A 21,016-nucleotide genomic window follows, 5' to 3' on the forward strand; every position below is an offset into this window, starting at 1 on the left:
TTGTATTATCTAACATTTATATATTAAGTTTTAATTATTATCTGTAATAAAATAATTTAACATATAGATAATATTCTTTTTAATTTAACCAATTAAAGATGTTAATTAATTAATTAAAAAATAATAAAATTATGTTAAAAGAAATTATCGAGTCAAGACTTTTGGCTCATTTCGTCCCAGTTTTACACGTAAATGACAGATGGAATCAAAACTGTCGAAATGACCCGTATTGTCCACCTTAAATTTCATCATACGACTATCACTATCAAAATTAATTTAATAATATAGATGGGAAATCGTACTTTAATAAAATAAAGGATTAAATAGATTTTTTTTATTATTCCGACTAAAAGAAAAGGGGAAAATCATATCCGATCTCTTCTGATCTAAACAATCTCTCGTACCATTTAACAGTAGAAGATATTTTTAACTGTAAATTTAATGATATTTGGGGGTAAAGATGGGTTGAGGGGGAAATTAGTCTCTATGAAATTTACAATTAGCGCCACGTAATTAGAACTTTAGCAGTTTATTTAAGTTTTTTATTTTTGTAAGAGAAAATAATATTTATGCACTTAGAGTGCAAAACAATTTTTTATTATCATCTAATAAAAAATCATGTATCGTGATTTTATTGAGTATTACACTCATCATTTTAAAAATTAGATTCTTTTATTGATTGTCGGTGTAATTTTTTCCTTTTCTAATTTATAGTCATCAAATTCTACTTTTTAATAGGTTAAACCCTAGTTTCTATTTATGTGGTTTTTTTTAGTTACATTTCGTCTTATCGATTTCGTTAATTTATGTTTGTGTCGTTAAATTGATTTAATGAAATTAAATTTTTGATGACTTGACACGTTGACGTGGTAACTTTTTTATAGGTGAGACATTCAAGCCGGTTACATGGATTGTATAATTAAAAAATAAAAAATAAAGTTTCTAATAATTGAAACCCAAATTAGGGTTCATCATCTTCAACTTTCTTCATCATCATCAACCTTAGCGATTGATGCTTAGGGTTCATCACCAAATTAGGATTTACTAAAATCAAATTGGGTTTGAGATTAAAGACGTAACAAATCACGGATTCATATAGTTCGAGATTGGAGTGAAGTCCAATGTTTCCTAGGGCCTCTCCTTTGAGATTGCGGGTTTTCTCATGTTTCTGTTTGCGTGAGAGAGATAAATTCGCAATGGGTTTCTGTTTCTGTGTTTTGTGATGTCTCTGGGTTTGTAGGTTGATCAATTTGTGAAGAAGGAGACTTGCAGAGATGGAGGATGCGTCGGTTCTCGCAATTGCTCGAGGAAGAAGAAACGAAGGCGATTGAGCTCTCACGGCGTGGTCTCGCAGCGACGCAAGGAGTTCGCGATTCTGTGTTTTTGCGCTACTAGGGTTTAACGTGATTTAGGGTTCTGCGTTGATGGAGATGAAGCTGTGTCGCAGCGCCGCTCACGATTAGGAAAAAAAATGTATTAATAGATTTGGACCCTTCAAATCTGTAGTAGTAGATTTGGGGAAAAAAGGACAGGTTAAATACTTGAATTCCTGCAGTTACCTCAAACCATGGCCAACCCTGACGGATTCATCTCCATTGAAATTCTCCAGCTTTTTCTTTACTGAATTGGTTATATTTTTCTGTGATTATTTTCTATGATAGTCATTCTTCAATTGAATTACAAGGATTTGATTTTCACCTTTTTAATTTTTTTTGGACATTATAATGCAGGTATTTCTTTTTTATTATGTAAATTGATGGTTAATTTGTCAGATGCTCCAAACAGAAAAAATTCTTAGAATCATTTTAGCGAAAGAAGATTTGGCAACCTTCGACTGCTTTCAATGCTTGCCAACCTTCAAGAAGAACGAACCCTAAATCCTTAATTCCTCATCTTTAGATTTAACACGTTTTAAAATTCACCCCCAAACCCTAATTTTAAAATGTTTAATGTTATCAAATTACACGTATAAAGCTATGTGAATGCCACGTATAAAAAACTGGTCACGTCAACGTCCCAGGTCATAAAAAACATAACCCCGTTAAGCCAATTTAACGACAGAGGCCTAATTGAATCAATTTTTCACTTTTAAGGACTAAATTGACAAAACTAATAAGACGGAGATCTAATTGAAAAAACCCCACATAAATAGAAACTTCCGAAGGAGTTTAACCTTTTTAATATCAAGCTCGTGAAAAAATATTATGAGTTTGGATAAATTTAATTCAAAATTATCTGCTTTTCAAAATTAATTTTGTTAAAAGTGAGACTAGTGTTAATATTACAAAAAGTATCCTCAAAGGTAGGCTTGTAATAGATTTAGCATAAAAAATTTCGCCATGATTTTTTTTTCCAAGACTTTTAACCATAATTTCCTTTGAGCAATGTCTGTCGCGATTAATAGTTTGACAGCAAAATCTTTCCGTCAACATGAATTTTCGGAGTATTACCAAACACTTCTAAAAGATAAGATAAAATTAAGAAAAGAAAATGAAAATCAACCTTTGTAAATTAAAAATAACTTGTACAAAAATAACTTTTTTTTCTATATATATATATATATATATATATATATATATATATATATATATATATATATATATATATATATATATATATACATTACATGTTTCAATACAAGGTCTCCGAATATACTAATAGTAGTTCACAAGTGGTGTTTTTAAATTGTAAAAAACTTAAAAAAGTTGTTAGCAATATATATTTTAACTATTGTGGGAAATTTATGTAGAACTTCATAAGATGTGGATGTCTTATTCTTAACAAGATTTACACGAACACAGTACTCGTATTTTCTACTTAATATATATATACTTAGAATGATCTTCAAAATCATGTCCAATAATAAAAATAACGTAACAGTTAGTAAGATTTATTTAAACGTTAATGGCCTTCATTTTAAATAATATGCTTGCGGACATTTTCATTGATATTTTGCAGTATCATGACATGCGATAGTTATACATTGTTTAGAGTTGCATTGTTCTGGTTTACACAAGTTGAAAATTTTGGATTTGTATCACTATGCACAAACGATGAGCAATTTTAAGGTTAACAACTAGAACCGCAAAATGGTTCAGACTAATACATTTGGGTAAGTTTATCTTGTATATAATAAGATGAGGATAAGGTGTTTGAGGAAATGATTCTATCACAATGTAACCAATTGATACGCATCTTCCTTGCCCTCTGACCCTTGTGTCTTATCACCAATAATATGACACCTTCTTTTTAGCATATGATTTTCATTCCAATAGGGTCCATACGTCACAAGGAATAGAGGCACCTACTTGGTCCTTCCCCTCTTCTCTTTCGTTTTTCAGAAAAGGTGCGGTTCATGCAAGTGAAATAGCAGAACACTGTTTTTATTGCGACTCAGAAAATGGCCCATTGACCAATGGAATGGTTGAGCCGTGACAGGGGAGGAGGGACATTGATAACGACGAAAAAGAACATGACAAAACAAAATTTGAGAAGATTGGCTTTAAAAGTTGAAGATTCTATTCAGACTTATTCTCCTGTTACAGAATTTTGTCTGAAGAAACTATATCTGTATAGTTTGTAGGTGATAATAATAGAAGATTATTGATTTGGATGAATCATAACAGAGTACGCATTATCTATCTACAATAAAACGAGCAAATCATTGATAAGGGGTGAAAACTTAAGCTTATCTTAGAGAAAATTATTGTTGGAAACATATCTAAATCATAACAGTGTCCGAATCTGAGGATAATTTCTTCTGATGATGATATTTAACAAAGAAAAAAAATTGTTTTAATTGTCTTGTCTCTTGTCTATTGGTCGTAAAGTTAACCACATCATCGTTGGCTTCCTAATGGACACTCATTTCATGGCTTAAAATGGATAATTTAAGGATAATAACATTAAGGAAAATAAACCCCTTGATGCAAAGCAATGCCTACCTACTAACAAAAGGTCCAAAATATACCTTTTTTTTTTTTGTGTAGGGATATGTTTTGAACAAAGAAAGAGAGTTCGATAGTTCTCTAGAAAAGATACAAGAGAGCCACCAAAACAAGTCTAACCAAGGTAAAGTGTGATATCCTTTCTCAATGTAATATAATCTGATTTTTAATTTAATTATAATTTAATAAATAAATAAATTATATTCGAATCTTTATAGAAGAGATATATACTTATATATATTTTAACTTACAATGCAAATCTTCTAATGTTTAAAGACAGAAAAGGAATTTTATTTATTTTTTATTTTTTATCAATACTATTATTAATTTTCATGTAGAAAGAGAACATAATTGGTTTTTCTAGAATAATAAGCATAATTGTGATCACTTTTAAGAAAAAAGTTTAGAATCTTTTGTGTTTCTATTTTTTAAAATAAAATTCCAAAATTTATTTTTCATACACATTAAAATAAAAAAGTGAAATAAATCTAAGTCACAACATATAAAAATAAAATATAAAGATTATTTTAAATTGACCAAAATATATTTTATTATATAATACATGGATTTTGTCATTTGGATATAAAATAAAATAACTTAATAACATGTCATCTTGAGTAATATTTATTTAAATACTTAAGATCACACTCTAACTACAATAATCAAATATTTATTTATTATAAAACTTATCATTCCGAAATAATACTTTGAATTATTTTATCATGTTATAATAAATAAATGAAATAATAAATATCAAAATCAAGCAATGAATAGAAAAGACAAATACATCATTACAAATAAATATAAATAAATAATTAATTAATTAATGAGGTTAGAAACATTCACTAAAACTAAATATAAAAATATATAACATGGAACTAGAAATAATAATTATAATTATAAAATAAATAAATAAGATAATTATTGTTTCATTATCTTATTAAAATATTTAAAGAAAATAAATTTCTATTATTCATAATATTTTTGTTATTCTCATATTGTTTCTTTTTTCTTGGAGAGGATGTAGATTCGAACTTTTATACCCAATTTAGTAATCATTATTTTTTTATTTTAATTAAAACTATCAATATAATGGAAACTTGTATTCAAATGATCGGTTTAGTTTGTTGCATTAGTAATAGATAAAGGTATTTGTAAAAGATAAGGCAATATGCCAACTTATCCATTATTTATGACACTGTTTATAATTATGTCTTTTTTTCTGTCTCTCAGTGAGTCACTTCAATAAATTATATTATTTCAAACATAATTATCATTACAACGTCGTATTAAATTAAAACTCTAAAAATTCATTATAGTAATCTTATATATAACCTTATTCTTTAAGTTATTTCTGCCATGAAACAAATAATAAAACAGTACATATATATTGGTAAACAAGTCGTTTGATAATAACATTTAAAATTTATATTCGATATGAACATTGATTTTTTCTCACTTATACATATTTTGATATGAATTGTTGATGACGTCAATTATAAATAAATTGACAAAATAATGTTGATTGTATTAAATAACTATACTTTTCCATCTATTTATGAGCTTTTGTTCGTGTATGAAAAAACTTAGAGAAAGATGGAGAAATAATTTAAAGTTTTTATCACTAAAGTCTATATCTGTGATATTTCACGTCAATAATAAATTACTTAAACCGGTAAACGTAAAATCATAATTTAGTACCATTGAAGAATAATGTCAGCATTAAGTCGTTGATGTAACTGAGTGTAGGAAAAAGTTAAAGAAAAAAGTGATTAAGATTTTTGAAATGCTTCCAACCAGATAAACATATTAATAATTTGTCAAAATGGGTTTGTTTCAGTTTGATCTGACTTATTATAAATTAATCAAATCTGATTCACTGTATATTGATGAATAAAATGGATTGAATCACTTAATTATAATTTTTTTTAATTATAAAAAATAATTCTTTTTAATTTAAAAATAATAATTCTTTTTGTAATTAAAATATAAATAAAATTTAATATAAAATGTTGTTAAACTTAAAATACAATATAAAATCATAAAAATATAATATAATCTAAATATATTTAAAGATATGAAACCAGTTAGTTTGGTTTTTTATTATAATTTTACACCTAAAATTTATGGAATGGATGAATTATATATCAACTTAACTTACTGCAAGTTCAACTTAACTCACTATTAATTCAATCCAGGCAAAAATTTTAATAAATCGAACTGATTTTTGACAAGTACCAAAACTTATAATTTTTCTTAAATCAATCCAATTTAAACCCAACTTACATATTTGAATCCGTTTTGATAACTCTCCTAATGTATTATAAATTATAATGGGTTATTTGATTATCATATGTACCACCTGCTAATAACAAGATAAGCCATTTTCATGTGTTCTTATGGCCCACCACTTTTAATTGCCTTCTGATATTTATCTATTAATTCCTTCCAGCCTCACAATTTTCAATACAACACTTCTGCTATGGACACCTCACATTTTTTTTTCTTTTTCAACCCTTTAATCTCACAATAACTGTGCCCAAAAACTAAACTTAAAATTAAATTCATGCTTTCGATTTTAAACATTATATGAAAAACAACCTTTTCAGAAGAAAACAACACCGAACACGTATCGCTGTTCTAGTGGATATATGTACGACAGATATCACTACACAAGGCGCTTTACACAAGTTTTCAAAGTCAACCAAACAAAATCACTGCATATATATCTTCTCTTCGCTCTGATTCACATTCTCATTTATTAATTTCTAAAAATACAAAATAAGAATAACTTATTTATGAAATGATAATGAACTTGTTGCTTGGTTTGTTTGGAAAGTTGTATTGTTATATAAAAGAGAAAAATCAAACATGAAAAGTTGTGACATGCACACATCCAATTTGCTGAGCATGCGATTTATGAACATTAATATTTATATAATCATGTCTATCCGAATCACTTGCCACTATCCCTTTTTTTCTGGAAATTTTAACTTTACTATTTTATCCCAAACAGAACACGTTCCAATCATATTAAGCGTCGATCCAAATCGTATCTCCACTTTCAATTAACTATATCCCTCTATGATCTTTCCTACATATACTCATTCAATTTTAAACTTTTAATAAGAATAACAACTTTTAATTTCAATATAAATTTAGAAAATAAAAACATATTTAATTTTTAATTAAATAAAAAGAATACAAATCCAGTATTATAAATATAAAAATAAGTATGGTTGTAATAAGTTATGAATTTATAGGCAGAAAGGAAATTAAATAGAATTTAATTGACAGTTGGATAAAGTGTTAAGATGTGAAGCGATGGTGGAGTTGTATATATATATATATATATATATATATATATAGATATGGAGAGAAAGAAAGGAAATTACAGAAGATATAGTAATATCTGTAGAATCAATGGGTTCTCTCCCACACGTAGTAGAGGACTGTTTGGGGTTTCTGCAACTCTTTAGCGACGGTTCTATTTTCCGTTCAAACGATATAGAGTTCAAAATATCAGCAGTTCAAGATCATTCCGTAACCTTCAAGGACTATCTCTTCCACAAGAGATTCAACCTTTCTCTTCGCTTCTACAAACCCCAACACATGACGCTCCACACCAAGAAGCTTCCTATTGTCATTTTCCTTCACGGTGGAGGCTTCTGCTTCGGTTCGCGCACCTGGCCCCATATTCACAACTGTTGCACGCGCCTCGCCGCTGGGCTCCAGGCGGTCGTCCTCTCGCCGGACTACCGCCTCGCACCGGAACACCGCCTTCCGTCGGCTGTGGACGACGCGGTGGAGGCGGTGAGGTGGCTCCAGAGGCAGGGACTGAGACTGAAGGAAGATGAAAACGGTGGGGACGCCTGGCTGAGTGCTGACGTTGACTTTGACCGCGTGTTTGTCGTCGGTGACTCCTCTGGCGGGAACATTGCCCACCACCTCGCGGTTCGGTTGGGGTCCGGTTCGAGTGAGATGGACCCGGTTCGGGTACGAGGTTACGTGTTGTTTGCGCCGTTTTTTGGCGGGGAGGTTCGAACCAAGTCCGAGGAAGGTCCACCAGAGCACATGCTTAACCTCGAGTTATTGGACAGGTGAGGCTAAGCACTTTTTTCTCCCTTCATTCCAACCTAATCATATATATTACATTATTTTTCCTTACCAAAAGTTTAATCTATAATATAAAATTTTGAAAGATTAACTAATCCATAATGTATACAAAAGATCTATTTAATTATGAAAAGATTAATTTCGAATAAATGTTTAAAATTGTCATAAAATGCCGGCTCAAAATATTCTCCGACAAACTCACATATAGAATATATATTATAAATTGATGAAATGACACAAAAATTGGAGTCCCATAAAAATAATGAAAACGAATTTTTCTTTGATGAGATTTTAACTACAAATCAACTATTAAAAAAGTTGCATAAATAGTGAATAACCCTTTTAAGGGACCTAAAAGTTTGGAACCCCCTGATGCTTTGGGCAGATTCTCTTATTATTGGATGATACCTACCTACTTTCTTTTATTACTTTACTTATATCCTATTTTTCTCTCTCTATTTTCTATCACGTAACCTATTTTTTTCTCTATATATTTTTTCTACTCCAATCCTCACCAAGTAGGGTAGACATTTATAACTTTGTTGAATTGTTGTGTTTGTGGAAAGTCTAAGTCTTTTCTTTGTGGATGTTGTGGTTTGAGTATTAGGTTTGTGTTATTGGAAATGAGTCACTTTTAAGCATAGTAATAGGATAAAATTAATAGACCCACTTTCACCACACTTGCTTTCGATATGGCCATAAATGGGAAAGGAATATGCTATGATTAAGACTTGCGCTACGCGTGTTTTAAAATTTCCCTACACTTAAATAATTTTGGTGCGCCTTTCGTATTAAAATATATATAATTAAAATTTTGAAATAAATATGTTAACATATTTCATTATTAGAAACACGTGAATGCATTTACAAAATAAAATGTTAAATTATTAAAATTTAGTAATAACGTTGTATATTTAACATGTAAACAAATTCAAAACATACTAGGGTTTTAAATTCCACACGCGGAAATCAAGATGGCAAAAGTGATTAGTGGTGACACTTGGCTAAACCCTCTTGCACACTTCTTTATGTTACCATCTCGTAGTGATCAATACGATGTATGAAAAAGTTAGACGCAATTAATGTTTTAATTTCATACCATAAAGAGTATTTTTTTTATCCAACATATATATAGCAAACTAAATGCAATATGCCAATTTGTTCATGTATTTAATCCAAGCTTTATCCAAAATATGCTTTGCAACAATTAGAGTTAACCGTTAGAAGTATATTCGTTATGTAGGTGTCAGTTAAATAAAGTGCCCGACAAGCGTAATTGAGAAAATGAAATTCACATACTAAAAAAATTAAATAAAATAAAGGCATTTTAATCTTAAAATTATTGGAGATTCTATATCAATTATACGGATTTACAGTATATAAATAAATATAAACATATTTTTTTCTGTGTGTTATATATGCAATAATAATATGTTATTTGGAACAGATTTTGGAGGTTGTCGATGCCTTTGGGAGAATCGAGAGACCATCCATTGACGAATCCGTTTGGAGCTGGAAGCCCTAATCTTGAAAAAGTGAAGCTTGATCCTATTTTGGTGATAGTTGGTGGCAATGAATTGCTTAAGGATAGAGCAGAAGACTATGCTCGAAGGTTAAAAGAACAAGGCAAAGACATTGAATACCTTGAGTTTGAGGGTTGCGAGCATGGGTTTTTCACTCATGATTCATACTCACAACTTGGAGAAGAGGTCATCCAAATCCTTAAACAATTCATGCTTCGGACTTCTGCTTGATTAGAATCCATCAATGGCTTCAAAGATAATTACGTAATTAGGTTAATTAGTCTATATTGCTTTTAGCCCAGTGAAGTAATAGTTATGGGAATGAATTGTATCCGTCAATTTTATGGTGTGTACGTGTAGTTTCTCAATGGAGATTGTAGTCAATTAAGTACCTTTCTTAGCTGTTAGTGCTATTACTTTTAAATTGTAGTGTGGGAGTTAAAGGTTTATAATACTAAATTTAAGGCTTTCTATTTCCAAATTAATCAAATTTGTATGTCTTTTATTCTTACCCAAAAAAAAAAAATTAAAGAGCAAATAATGAGATTAGACTATATAACTTCACGAGAAATTTTTAATTAGAAGATATTTAATGTATACCTTTGTATAATTATTTATCTTTACGTGGAGATTTATTAGAGAGAAATAACACTAATAAAATAAATTATTATAAAAAAATCGTATTTTATTCACTATCACTATTTATTGGTAATAACAAAAATTAGTCAGTAAATCGTCGACAAACTATCGATGGACAAAAATTATTAGTAAAGTTTATTGATGGATACAAATTTCGATAATTACTGAAAATTTCAAATTCGTCAGTAAATATTTGTCGTTATTAAATCATCTTATTCCTCTTCCTCTTCTTTTATGTTTACTTTTTTTCTTCCTTGTCATCGACTAATTGTTGTGTCATCACCATTACTCTGATTCATTTTCATCTTTTGAGATCTCATAATCTTCTTATTTGTCTTCCCCTTCTTCTATCTCATTTATCTCTATCTTCTTCTTTAATTTCGACCATTACTGTTATTGTTACCGTCATCACCAATCATTAATATCATCGACACGTGTCATTGACAAGTCTCCGCATCACCCACCTCTAACTAGCTCCTCCTCCTTCATCTTTTTCTTTTTCTCTTTTCTCACACTTTCCCTTTAATATAATATAAAACTTCAGTTAATTGGGCAAAAATTTTGTCTCCCAAAATATTGATGGATTTATTAGTGAAATTTAATAATAGATAATCGTTATAGTAAGACTACTATGGATCTTTTTGACAAATTTGATAGATAAAGGTAAATTAAAGTTTATCTATAAATTATTGCCTCTCAATAACATTTCAATAATAATTAACAAATTTTTTATATAAAGTCAACTCATATATAAGAAATTTATATCACCTTCAACTTAATACAAAAAAAAAGTTAATTTTCTTTTATACAGTGTTCAACTTTTTCATGTAATTAATGTGAGACATTGATCATTCTGTGAGTTGAAGAAATAATGGTGGAGTTTTGTTGGCATGCGTGTGTTATTGAGTTTTAGTTTAAGTGTGCAATGTGTTGTGCATGTTATAATGTTTTGGTGGGTTTGATCTTGAGTGAATTGACAATTGCTTTTTTGTTGTTGATGGGCACCATGAGTGGCGGTCTGTGGACCCATTAAATAAAAGAGTTAGACAAATATTTGAAGTAATTGATATGTGGTATAAAGCATTAGTATATGCCAATTCACATTTACATTTCTTCTCCATGCTATCTCCATCAAAATACTTCCAAAATTCTGCTGTAATTTGTGATACCAATTGCTCTTATGCATTTGAGGTCTAAAATGTAAATCAATCTTGTTGTGGTCACAATTTTCTAAACATACCAGGATACTAAATTTTACAATTTGTTTAATTATATGTTCTTAACCTTATAAATATTTTTCAAATTTAATAAATTTTAATTTTTAAATAAAGTATTTCAATAACCATGAAGTAAAAAAAAAAAATACAAAGAATATCATCAAACTGCATTAATATCAAAATTCTAGACATTTGACAAAAATATAACAAGTGCGATATTTTTGCAAAAAAAAAAACAAAATCTAGTTAATAATTAAAAAGATAAAAAATAATAATTTCACTGATATTTATTAAAATACTTATAATAATGTCAATTAAAAAGTTATAATTATCAACGTTGACTAAAAACTTATGACTTTTATAAGTTAAAATTATTTTCAAATGACATCATTAAATCCTAAAATTTCTAACTAGTATTAACTGAAAAGTAATTTTATCGTAGTTGGTCAATAAATGACTTTGACTTACATTCTTTAATGTTTGACATATGATAATAATACAAATCTATATCAACAAAATAAATTTTAACAATGACGATAAAAAATAATAATGACTTAATTTAATTTTTAAAAAAAATATTTATTTTCACCCAAATCGGTCAAAATTTTATTTCTAACTGCCAGACGGTCTAATCTCGTTTGAGTTTATGACACTCTCTAACCTTAACTAAGTTAAGGACATTTCGGCTAAAACTAACTTATAAATATTTCAACTGAAAAAGAAATATGAAAAATAAAAAACTTCTGAAAAGAAATTTGATATCATTTAAGTGATTAAAATACTATCACAAATTCTTATAATTTTAATTTATTTTAGAACTATTTATCTAAATATCATGTTTTATCTTAAAAAAATTAATTATACTTACAAACAAATTATTCTTTAAAATTTCACATATAAAAATATTTTATAATCATCATGTTTTATTCTTAAATGTGGAAGTAAGAATGTAACATTTTACGTTCCCAGATATTATACTAAATGATATTGATATCCTTTTTAATTATAAAATATATATGTGTCCACTTGTTATTTTAATAAAACGACACTCAAATTTGTAAATAAATACTCACTACCTCGTGTTTTTAGGAAACGATAATTGTAACCCTTATGTTTTAATAAAAAGATATTTATCTCTCTTATATTATTTATAAAGACTAATTTTAAATTGTTTTGTTTATAAATTATTTAAATTTTATATTTAAAACTTTAATCTTTGATCTTATACTTTTTTATTTAAATTTCAATTAATATAATATTTTCAAATAAAGCAAGATAAGTAAATGCCACTTTATTAAATATACACGAAAGAGTGCATTATCATTTTAAAAAAAAAAAATATAAGAAGTGAATACTTATTTAAAAACAAACAACGACGTTATGGTTTTAACGTACTTTTAAAACTATAATAGATACTATAGTAACATGCAGCATAACTTTAATCGAAGTAAATAGAATTTATTATAGTTTTTATACTTTGTACTATCTTTTCTTAACAATTAAAAAAATTGTTAGATAAATAAAAAAATATATCAATAAGACACGGTTACACCTGTAACTTGCTATCTCAAATTAAAAAATTCACCCATCATATTATGTACCAAACAGTTTTTCGTCGTAAAAAATAGCTTTCAACTTGAATTATTTTTAATGTTTTTCTCAAAAAAAAAAAGCAAACGCTTTCTATATTAAAACTCTAAAAAAGCTAATTACCCTTTTATATAGAAAAAAAATTATCTGAAATGAATTTTGAGAAAAAAATTAACTTTTATTTTTTTAAAATCTTATTTATAAGATAATTTAGAATATATATATATAATATAAATATTTTTGATTTTATGAAATTCAAGATATATATATTTTAGTGTAAAAAAGTAGGGTAAAAAACTCACATCAATTAAAAATATAATCAATCTAGTGTATAATTATAAATAAAAATATTAATTGAATTATGTTTAAAATTTATCTCTTGATTGTTTAAAAAAATATAAAGGTTAACATTTTATCGTTGTAATTAATATTTATTTTTACCAATATTATATGTTAATGAAAATCAAATTAAAAAATGATATGAGACATCTCTGTAAGAAAACATTTTTTAAGTCTTATTCTTTCATTGCATAATTGAAATATCTTTTTGTGAGTAATCTGCTTTATCTCAACGTCAACACTCTTTTTGGGAGGATCTGCGGTCCGTAAGATACATGCACATATCTTATCTCCAATTATGTTTATAAAATGCATCAATGAGATTAAATAATAATATTTTTTTAAAATGTCAGGTTTCTCTTTTGAACTTAATTTCTTTATTTGGAAGTTTAAGAATGATTGGACATTTTGAGTACAAAGTAAATTAACCTAGCCAACGTAGTGGAAAATCCATAATTTCCACTGCAATAACGAGCTGCAAAAGTTTGGACAATTGTCATAAGTTCACGGACGGAATATAAATGGTTGGATATCTTAACAACTTTTTTAATAAATTTTTTAATAAGTATTATTATTTTATTGATTTATATATTTAAAATGAACTGATGAGAAGTTATTATATAGTTATTATATAAGTTGTTATAAAAAAATTGTCAAAAAAATTGATAAAAAAACATTTTTCTAAATAGTTTGTGTATTTAATTGTTGACAACAGTTTTGGAGCATTTGAGAGAGTGGTAAAATAATTTCGTTGCCACTGAGGAGTTAACAGACGAAAAGGTGAAGAAAAGGAATGCAAACTCTTTAGAGACGCAATCTTTGAATTGAAAAACATTAAAGAAATAATTGTTGTTGCGCCACTTTATGATTGTGGATTCTTCGGCTAAGTAAACTTCTAGAAATGGGGAAATTCAGTTTCTACTTTTTCCGGCACTAAAAGGAAGATGATAAGCATCAGGGATTAGTTGATAATGATGATACTGTCTCTAACTTCTATCCTCACAGTCGTGTAATTATAGCATCTGTGATTCAAAATCAAATGCAGTCAAATTAGTGGGAGGAGAAGCTATATATATATATATATATATATATAATGTTTCAAGCCATTCGCAATCATTATACAAATTGTTATGTCAGCATGTGAAAAACGAAGGATGATGGGTGATTGAACAATTAATAGAAGATAGTAATCATGATATGTTTTAATTATTCTTCTTAAAAAAATTACATTCATTTATATATTATTAATTTATGTTTTTAATAAGATATTGACGATTGGCAGAACAGTTTACTTTTACACCTAATAACATGGTGTAGTATTTTAATTAGAACGAAGCTTCTTTATGGACCTTCAACCATTTTACTCTACATCTTCAAATATTTTTAAAATCCCAAAACTATTTTGGGAAAGAAAATTAAAATTAAAGTAATTTTTTTAATTTTCTCTTTTTCAATTAAAAATTCTACATCTTTTTCTTTAACAAATTTTAAAATTTTAATTATTTTATATTTTAAAATTTATTCAAATCTTTAACAAATTTCAAAATTTGAATAATTTCAAATAAAATTTTCAATAAATCTTTCAAAACGAATTTTAAAATTTATTAAAAATCTTTAATAATATATTGACACATCGAAAATGGTTTAACATATTTTTTCTAGATTTTGTTTTTTAATTTAAAAAATAATAAATATTTAATTTCATTTAATGTTTTAATATAATTTAATATATTTAATATTTTAAAATATAATTTATTAAAGTAAAAGATATTTAAAAAAATTGAAAACAAAAAATGTAAAAAAATAAAATTAAAAAAATTAAAAAGATCATAAATTAATTCTCAATTAATTTTAAAATTCATTATGGATTTCGAAATCCATTACAGTTTTTAACGAACTTTAAAATTCGTTGAGAAATATAATAAATTTTGAAAAATTTAATTTCTTTTTTAATTTGAAGGTCTATATAGAAGGTGGAAGAAGAATTCCTTAAAGGTTCATAACATTGTTAGTGTAAAGATTTGGTTTTCTTTTATGACTGTTTTACTCTACACCTCTAATCATTTATCTTGCACTTCCAACAAAATTTAAAATTTTTGCCGTTTGCAATTTAAAAAACCTTATACCTTATTTTTTGTGTTTCATTGAATCTCGAAATAAAGGAATTTTTTTTCTTTATCAAATTTCAAAATCTGATGAGAAAAAAAATATAATCCTAAGGTTATTTTTAGAAATTCGAGATGCAGATAAAATGTTTGGAAGTACAGGTGAAACAATTTTCTTTTATATATGGGTTGTGGAGTATGTTGGTCCAGCTAAAATAAAATACAAATTTTCTTTATACAAAAGTGCAGCAAGAAACATACGGAGGTGCAGAAAGAAACTGGCCATATGATGACATGCATAAGTTGGACCTATAATGAGCCCAGTTTTCACACAGACTTGAAGGAGTCTTGAGCGATTGACCTTGTTATGAATAGCTCTATTATTTATGGTAATGGCAAATAAATTAAATAGTTATACTCATTTTTTTTGTCTATATCAAACTTCATGATAAACCTGCTTATTCCGCATCCATGGTAAATAATTTTCTATTATTTTTTATTAAATAAATAATTTAATAATATAATAAATAAAACTAACATTCTAAATTATTGACAAACAAACAAATACTGTGATAGACATAAAAGAAATACCATAATATAAATTCGTATCAAAATAGTACCATAAATAAATAATGAAAATTAACATAAATAAATAACATCATAGTAATTAACATAAATACATTTAACATTATTAAATAAATAAATAAATACCATAACCATATGATATCACAATAAACATTGATAAATTAGTAAATGCACGTAAATAAAATAATGTAAAATTAAATGAAGAACCGCATAAATAAGTAAAAATAAAGGCGAGACGAAATAAAATACAGAAACATGAAGAATAACTAAAATTATTTCAAATAAAATAACTTTAAAATAAATAAATAAATAAATACAAAAATAGTTAATTAATTAACAAATACATCTACATACAAAACAAATGTTTAGTAAAATTAACCCACGACAAGAAAGAAAATAAAGACGTAAATGATAAATGAGCAAAGAAAAGGATAGATTTGGAATGGAATGGGAGTGTCTATATGAAATCAAAATTACTTTGTTTTTATTTGAATGCAATCATATGTAACAAATTGTGGCTTTTCTTCCTTCGTATATATCCATACACGTATTTACAAACTTGACAACTGGATTAGTTAGTTTTTTGTGTGCTGCCACGTGTTACACATAATCTGGATCTTCCACGACACACAGCAAAAAAACATTATTCTACTTTTTTCTATCTAAAATCTGTCAATCTATTTATTTAAGGAATGTCACGTATCATGCAACCAACTTCAACACATGACACGTTCAGATTTCAATGTTTTATACGTAAAACATCATATCGTATATATAACGATATATGCAATGATAGTAATCTGAATTTACTTAAACCACAAGAAATATTATCTTAACATATTCTAAGAAAAAAAAAATTAAAGTCTAAACATGGATTGTTCAGCTAAATTTGATACATCCATCGTCATAACAACATTAAAACTAGAGCATGGTAAAATTTGCGAATAACAAACAAAAGTTTGTATGTGGTTTGTAACAAAACGTCAAAATTTTAGTGGGTGATTTCTGGCCCATGTCGCTGTTCTGTATGGAAAACGGGTAGTTTTAATATGAAAAGGAAAAAGTAATATGTTATTATAGGTTGAAATTACTGATTAAATTGAAATGTACACGTTGATATTTGATTTAGTGTTTTTAAAATGAGAATGTTGAAGCAGCGGGAGTATATATAGTAAGAAAAGGGAAAGAGGAGAAAGAAACGGTCCATTTGCAAAGGGTTGTGGGGAGGAGAGAAAGAGAGGGTTGAGGTGAAGATGAAGGGTGATCAGAAAGCATGGCTGAAGAAAGAGTAATAAAATGGTAATTTTTAATAAGAAAAGAGATAGAAACTAGAAACAAATTCTAGGGTTTCCAAATCATTCTTCCCTCCAAACAAAACACCCGCATTCTTTCCTCCCAAGAAAGCGGGTTCACCCTTTTCCCTCTTCCTCAACGGCATTTCTTCCAGGTTAATCTTCCTCTTCCATTTCTTCTTTTTTTTTTTTTTGTCTTCAAAGTCACATCAGAGCGATCAGATTTTTGTTGTTTTTGCTTGGAATGGTTTTACTTTTTCCGTTACGCAGTCATTGTAAATTTGTTTGTTTTTATTATTATTCATTTATTGTTATTATAATAACGTAATGACGTCACTTGATTGTTGTTTTATACCTTTGTTGGTAGGTTTATGTCTGATTGGGCGATTGATCCAGGAGAGAAGGTGCTTGGCAGGGAGGGAGGGGAAGAGGGTGGTTGTGTGAAATGAAACAATGAGGGAATATTGCAGATCTTTCCTTATGTTCTGCGTTTGTTGTAATCTTCGGTGAATTTTGTTTTTGTTTTGAAAAGGACTTAAGTTTGAATCATGGATTTGGAATCTTCTAGGGATTCGGTGAAATGTTGCAAGCACTGCGAATGTGGGTGTAGTGATTGCTCCATGGTAGCGCAATCTTCAAGGAATTGGTCCCGTTGTGTGAAAAGGAAACACAAGGAGTTGGAACGGGGCGGGAAATTCTCTGTGCCAGGGCCGGATTGCGATCCAGTGGCGCGTGTTGACATTGGAAATGAATGTGAAGCTTTACGGCAGGCTGTTAGCAGCCAACAACAATCAATACAGGATTTGTATGCTGAATTGGAGGAGGAGAGGAGTGCTGCCTCCTCGGCTGCGAATGAGACCATGTCAATGATATTAAGGTTGCAGAGGGAGAAGGCAGAGCTTCAGATGGAAGCGCGACAGTTCAAGAGATATGTGGAGGAGAGAACGGTTTACGATCAGCAGGAGCTTTTGTTGTTGGAGGATATGTTGTATAAGAAGGAACAGGCTATTCACTCGCTCACCTGTGAGGTGCAGGCTTATAAGCACAGGTTGATGAGTTTTGGCCTCACTGAATCCGAGGCAGAAGGTGATCAGGATGAATTTCCCCCTTACGAGTACCCTCCTTTGAGATGTAAGGCAATGCATACTTGTGCTGATACGGACAATGATGACATAGACATTGATAAATATGCTTTTGGCGAAACTCCTAAGGACAGATTGAGGAACTTAGAAAGTAGGATATCTCAAATGGAGAGAAGCCCCACTTATAGCCAGGTGGATGGGGAATTTGGTGCAAAAAATATTTTTGAGAAGGTGATAGTTGGACAGTCTCCAAGATGGACCAAACATTCCAGGAAATTTTCTTGTGACTCATCTTCACTGTGTCCGGAGTATATGGTGGATTCCCCTAGCGTTAGGAAGATGGATTCTCTCTCACAATCGGGTGACCTTCCCAACTTGAAGAAGATGGATAATGTATCCGAAGCTGGTGATGATATGATTGATAAAGTCTATACAATTGACTCCGAGTTCAAAACTGGAGTTAATGTTTGCGATGATTATGCAAGCACTCCAAGGGACTATGTTAATAACGCGGATTTTGAAGATCCATACGTAAAGAAGCTTTACATGAGACTTCAAGCACTTGAGGCTGATAGGGAATCAATGAGGCAGGCAATCATTTCCATGCGCACTGATAAAGCACAACTTGTTTTACTGAGAGAAATCGCTCAGGAATTGTGCAAAGAGATGTCAGAGAAAAAAAGAATGGCAGCGAGGTCCTTTATTGGCAGCTTCTCATTCTTGACAGTTTTCAAGGTGATTTAGAAACAATTGGTTTCTGGAAATTATATGATAACCTGGACTCGTATCCTATTTAATTAATTTGGCCCTTTTTTGCTCTAGTTTCCTTTGACATAATCTTTATCGATCTCATAATTGAATATTTTGTTAGGAGCCACACTTATTATATTTCATCTTCTTTTTATGTTTCAGTGGATTGCATCAATTGTTTTCTGGAGAAAGGAAGCTAATAAAATCAAGTAAGTTGTTCGTATCTTTAGTCTTTGTTTCAGAATTTGTATACCACACCCACTAGTGCCTAGTGTGATAGTGCCTGGGTGTTTAGTTGTTGAAAAGCGTAGTCTCCCGAAGTTAGCATAATCAACCGTAATTCACAACCACCTTAGACAGACATCGTTTATAGAAAACAATAGTGTAGAAGTTTTCTTATTATGCATAATGCATGAAAAGGGTGCTGTAACATTGATCCAGGCATTCTGGATTTCTGAAGTTTCTTTATTTCCTGTGAAATTTCACTGGCTGGCAATTGATGTTCAATGTGATAAATATAATTGTAATGAACATAATCTCTTTAAAAAAGTTACATTTCTAGTTTGCAATACGACTATCATTGGGTGTAAAAACCTTTGATTATAATTAATTCCTCATTAACTGCATTTTTATATATAGTCCTCTCGAAGCACAATTGAGTATAACAATTATAGTGTGTTCTTGTGTCTATTAATTATGATAGTATTTCTTACAAGTGATTTTAGCGGGTACATATATTTAACTGCAAAGAGAAAATTTTGTTTGAGTGATCCTAGAGTGATTGCTTGACTACAAATTATACATCATCTCAACTACTTGTGATTGTAGGTATATGTTCGGACTACCGTCTGACAGCGTAGGCTTGCTAATGCTGCTTGACAAAGGACCCCATGTAAGGTCATGGAGATATATTCAGAGAACACAAGTGGGAGAGTAGTTCTCCAATTATTGTTTTAGCTTACAGGGTAGGCTCATCCGTGGGGGTGGAAGCACCAACCGAGTCTTAATCACACTACAGTATTTTTTTTTCTTTAGATTTTTCTTTCCAAAAGGGTGGTGACTTGTGCAGTATTCTTTTATTTCTTTTGTATGAAATTAAAATGTATTTTGTTGGTTGATTGGTGAAACTTGCATTCGACTAGGCATTAGAGCATTCTCCCTTGAATTTGTCGAAGTTGAGTCGAGGTACATGTCTTTGTAAGTTTCCTCGCCATACAGTTTCTATTCGATTTTCAATTTCGATTCTGGTAAGTGGGGTTCGGTTTGTTGAATCTATGGATTCTGTTATGTATAGAACTTTTTTGCAGTACTTTACTTTAACTCAAAACATGATCGTGAGGTATTCTGTTTATGGGAAAGATTTACTGTGACGGTCGAATTTGAAGTAATATCAAAGAACTGGATGGGTTGGTTGTATTTTAAAACATTGGGTAGCATCATCTTTCGTCATAGAATAAAGCCAAAGTTTGGTGTCATTTTTTTTGTATTTTTCACACATTCCTTTAAGGCATGGGGTGTTTTGAGTGTATATCCAGCAACTAGTTAACTTGACGAGGAAGGGCAGAGTTTAATGTATGACTATGTTTTTCCTTTCACTGACTGAAGTAGTGATCATACGAAATAAACAGACAAAATCTGTATAGCTAATATTATGAGCTCTATTCTATTGTAGCAGTGGTCTGCAGATTTTGACACTTTGTCTGCTTTTGATAACATTAAAGTTGTTTTCAAGGTTCTCCTCACTTAGATGACGAAAACAGAATGAAAATAGAAGTTAATTCTGATTCTTTCAACCCTGATTCCTATTCCCGGAAACATCTTCAAGAGGAAG

General features: G+C 29.1%; 2 protein-coding genes across 2 annotated transcripts; both read left to right on the forward strand.

The window, feature by feature from the left end:
• The first annotated feature begins 7,310 nt into the window (after nt 1-7,310).
• Nucleotides 7,311-10,067, forward strand: LOC108328614 (probable carboxylesterase 15). Its single transcript, XM_017562496.2, has 2 exons — nt 7,311-8,047; nt 9,511-10,067. The coding sequence occupies exons 1-2, from the start codon at nt 7,371-7,373 to the stop codon at nt 9,815-9,817; spliced, it is 984 nt and encodes a 327-aa protein (XP_017417985.1). The 5' UTR covers nt 7,311-7,370; the 3' UTR covers nt 9,818-10,067.
• A 7,001-nt stretch (nt 10,068-17,068) lies between these two features.
• LOC108326986 (myosin-binding protein 7) lies at nt 17,069-20,460 on the forward strand. Its single transcript, XM_017560629.2, has 4 exons — nt 17,069-17,508; nt 17,721-19,170; nt 19,348-19,394; nt 20,014-20,460. The coding sequence occupies exons 2-4, from the start codon at nt 17,902-17,904 to the stop codon at nt 20,120-20,122; spliced, it is 1,425 nt and encodes a 474-aa protein (XP_017416118.1). The 5' UTR covers nt 17,069-17,508; nt 17,721-17,901; the 3' UTR covers nt 20,123-20,460.
• Nucleotides 20,461-21,016: the final 556 nt, after the last annotated feature.

The sequence above is a fragment of the Vigna angularis genome, chromosome 2, assembly GCF_016808095.1.
Source record: "Vigna angularis cultivar LongXiaoDou No.4 chromosome 2, ASM1680809v1, whole genome shotgun sequence".
NCBI classification, from domain to species: domain Eukaryota; kingdom Viridiplantae; phylum Streptophyta; class Magnoliopsida; order Fabales; family Fabaceae; genus Vigna; species Vigna angularis.

Excerpts from the sequence above, each read along its gene's own strand:
- LOC108326986 (XM_017560629.2), top strand. The coding sequence starts at position 17,902 with ATGGATTTGGAATCTTCTAGGGATTCGGTGAAATGTTGCAAGCACTGC. Across the intron at positions 19,171-19,347 it reads CATTCTTGACAGTTTTCAAG|TGGATTGCATCAATTGTTTT; the intron begins GTGATTTAGAAA and ends TTTATGTTTCAG. Across the intron at positions 19,395-20,013 it reads AAGGAAGCTAATAAAATCAA|GTATATGTTCGGACTACCGT; the intron begins GTAAGTTGTTCG and ends TTGTGATTGTAG.
- LOC108328614 (XM_017562496.2), top strand. The coding sequence starts at position 7,371 with ATGGGTTCTCTCCCACACGTAGTAGAGGACTGTTTGGGGTTTCTGCAA. Across the intron at positions 8,048-9,510 it reads AACCTCGAGTTATTGGACAG|ATTTTGGAGGTTGTCGATGC; the intron begins GTGAGGCTAAGC and ends TATTTGGAACAG.